Source organism: Cervus canadensis, chromosome 6 (genome assembly GCF_019320065.1).
Source record: "Cervus canadensis isolate Bull #8, Minnesota chromosome 6, ASM1932006v1, whole genome shotgun sequence".
In the NCBI taxonomy this organism is placed as follows: Eukaryota; Metazoa; Chordata; class Mammalia; order Artiodactyla; family Cervidae; genus Cervus; species Cervus canadensis.
Genome location: NC_057391.1, coordinates 22,703,890 through 22,707,472, shown reverse-complemented (window position 1 = coordinate 22,707,472; position 3,583 = coordinate 22,703,890). Strand labels below are relative to the sequence as shown.

Here is a 3,583-nt window from a genome sequence, read left to right as displayed (position 1 = left end):
CCTACTTCACTCAGTATGACAATCTTTAGGTCCATCCATGCCACTGCAAATGGCACTGTTTTGTTCTTTCTCATGGCTGAATAATATTCAATTGTATATATATGCTGTATCTTTTTTATCTATTATTCCATCGTTGGACATTTAGGTTGCTTCCATGTCCATGCTACTGTAATTAGTGCTGCAATGAACATTAGGGTGCTTGTATCTTTTCTGCTTGTATAGACTACTCCATCAACTTGAGCAACTGCCTGAGTTCTAATTTTTATATATAACTAATCTCTTATTCAACATTGCTGATGGTCTGCTTCCCTGATTGTACTTTAAAATGACACAAAGTCTAAGAAGACAGGACTAAGGAAATGATTTTCATAACGATTCCAGATAACTATACCCAGGTTTGTGATGTGAGTGTATTTTAGTGAAGCAGTCACTTTAAATTATTATGGAGCAAGTTTATAGCTTTAGACAAGTTTACACATGTTCTGTATGATTGATTTAAAGTCAAAAGCTCAAGAGAAGAATGTACTAGTAGAAAATTACTGTGGACACCTACTTCCAAATAACCTAGAAAGATCTTTGATTTACTTGAAGATTTAACTACAAAGTTTAATGAAGGGAATATTTATAGATTTGCAGGCAGGGTTAAGGAAAACAAAGAAGAGATGGGAAGCATCAAGATACTAGCAAGAGCTGAAAGCCTGTATCAACCTGGGCAGTCAGAGGAATCTCTGAGTGAAAGGGGAGGCAAGAGCTGTGAAGTGGATCCACCAGAAAGGAGTTGCAGGGGATAAGATGTGCTTTCACAGTTCCAGCGTCTACTGGCCTCCTGCTCAAATGGGGGACCCAAAGCAGTGGTGGGAAATTGGGGGACCAAAGGGAGGGAGAAACCACAGTGATTCCCTGTCTTCTTCAGGCTCCAGTTCCTGCGGGGCAGGCCCACCTGGTTCCAGCTGTAGCCTGATGATCCACCTAGAAGGAGCTTTTATTTAGAATTAAATCTTCTGATCCAGACCACAGATGAAGCAACCACAGGACTACCATTTCTCTTCTGGGATGTGCAGGTGTGCACTTCAACTGAGGTCCTGAAGCAGTGTGCTCTCTCTTATTAAGCTCTGGGGCTTTTGTTCAGCTTTTCCCATTACTTCAAGCACTGTGAGCTCCCAGAGAGCACAGAAGTACTTTGCAGAGTCTTCGAGCTGTAAGGCTGAAATGATGAGGCTGATGGATTTATCTGCTTTCTGGAAGTTTACAGAGTAGCGGCCATTCCTTGCATTCAGGTGTTCTGAATACTGACGAATAAGGAAGGTCATCTCTCCACTGGGAAGCTGTTCATACCAAAAAATGTAGTAGTAGTCCATGGTCCAACTTACTTCATATCGACAATTCAGGGTGACTGTCTGCCCCACTCGACTGGATATAGCTGTCTGGACTTGAGTTACTTTCTGGGCCACACTGGATCCTATGGGGAAAAAATCAGAAAACAGAAATGAAGTAGTAAATAAAATAGTGTGGGATTTAGACTAATTTAGGACCCAGAGGCAAATCAAATTGAAATTATAAAATGCTTCTTTTTCTCCAGTCCTCCTTCCCCCACCAAGTCCCTGTGAAGCATCACGTGCCTGTGTGCGGTCCTTTCACCCTGAACACTCACACCCATGCCTGGAAGCATCCCTACCAGAGAAGGTGAAGGCCAGGAACACCCAGGGCAGGCTGGAGAGCGGCATGAGGCGTGGATTCCCCTGCACAAATGTGCTCAGTCCTGCCTCAAGCTGAGAGTTCAGTGTCTCTGTGTGCCTGGCGGCACATTTACACAGTACCTGTGTGACTATGTGTGACTCCTCAGACAGGAAGTGGGGTTTGTCATGTTCATAGATCACATGGTCTTTTTAACAGATGGGAAAAACTTTTGGCTCACAGATGTTTAATTTTCTTTCCCTGATTATTATGTTAGGTAGATCCTGAAAGGGTTATGGAAAAAGCAGTTAGTATTATATGTTTGAGAGTTTCCCTGATGGCTCAGATGATAAAGAATACGCCTGCAGTTCAAGAGACCCTGGTTTGATCCCTGAGTTAGGAAGATCACCCGGGAGAAGGGAATGGCAACCCACTCCAGTGTTCTTGCTTGGAGAATTCCATGGATAGAGGAGTCTAGCGGCTACAGCCTATGGGGTCCCAAAGAGTTGGACATGACTGGGCGACTAACACACACACGTTAAGGGTTTGAGCTGAGAGAAACAGAAGACTCAGTAAGTTGACACACATTGATAATAATTTTGCCAGCCCATTCAAAACATAGTAGTATACACTACGAATCCTTCCTGTAATCTACTTACTGGTCATTCTGATCATTCATTTAGCCGATGCTTACATTTCTTTATCCAGAATTTAATGACTCTTTAAAAAACACACAATAAAACAAACTCACGGATCTTAACTTTCTCATGTGTGTGCTGTGCTGCTGCTTCAGTCCTGTGCGGCTCTGTCCAACCCCATGGACTCTAACCTGCCAGGCTCCTCTGTCCATGGGGATTCTGCAGGCAAGAACACTGGAGTGGGCTCCCAACCCAGGGATCAAACTCTTACATCTCCTGCACTGGCAGATGGGCTCTTTAACACTAGCTCAACCTGGGAAGCCCTTTAGCTTTCTTGACAAAAGGCAGTCTTTTCCAAAATAATTAACATATCTTTTTCTTTTCTCACTTGGTTCTAGGTCTTTGTTTATATTTTCCAATAAATAAAGTTACTTACTTCAATATCAAATGATAAAAAATCACTCCTGACTTTCAGAATCTATTCAGTTGTGTGTGTTTTTTTATGAAATGGTTAACAGGAAAAAATATTAATCTTTGAAATCTGACATTGAGTTTTACTTAATAGACTTTGAAGAGCATCAGTATATTCAATCCTGCTGCCTTTACAAGTAGAATTGTATTTATTAGATCAGGTGTCCTTAAATTGTCCTGATGTCATATTTTTTACCCCAAAGTGTTCAGTCTCTCTTGTTAGTGGTTTGTTATTTTTCTCTGTAAAGTCAAGCTAAGCATGCTGAATTTTTCTGTGACACAATGCTACAGCACGCTCCTAGAAAATATGGTATCTGTAAACACTTAGTAAATGTTGACACCACGCTATTTGGTGACTGAAGTTTTGTATACTGTACATGATCATGTAGAATGTCACTGTCGATCTTCCATTTGATTTCATTGTTTTAACAGCTGAATTAATATAAAAGAACCAAAGGCAAATAGACAAGTAGAAAAGAAAGTACAGAAAGGCCTAAAACAGTGCCGGTTCTTCGATTTTAAAGTCAAAATAACACATTAATGTGATGCAGGGAGGAGAGTTTATATTTAGTTGAGACATCTAGTCTGTTCCATTTCACCTCTGGGTGCTGGCAGGCAGCAGATGTCCTGGTTTCCAATTATTTGTAACTAAGTAGAGAACACCACAAATGCCCACAACAGCATGGGGAGCAGCGTGAAGGCGGTTTTTCCCCTTTGTTGATATGGCCTTGCTCTGAGTTCCTGACAGTAAAGGTGCATGTTCCCTCAGCTGCGTTATAGAATCAGACTCTGAAAAATGT

General features: G+C 41.5%; 1 gene segment (V, D, J or C); it reads right to left on the bottom strand.

The window, feature by feature from the left end:
* Positions 1 to 1,070: 1,070 nt before the first annotated feature.
* LOC122444233 lies at positions 1,071 to 1,805 on the bottom strand. The segment is given in 2 exon segments: positions 1,071 to 1,459; positions 1,676 to 1,805. Coding segments are annotated over 2 exon segments (438 nt in total).
* Positions 1,806 to 3,583: the final 1,778 nt, after the last annotated feature.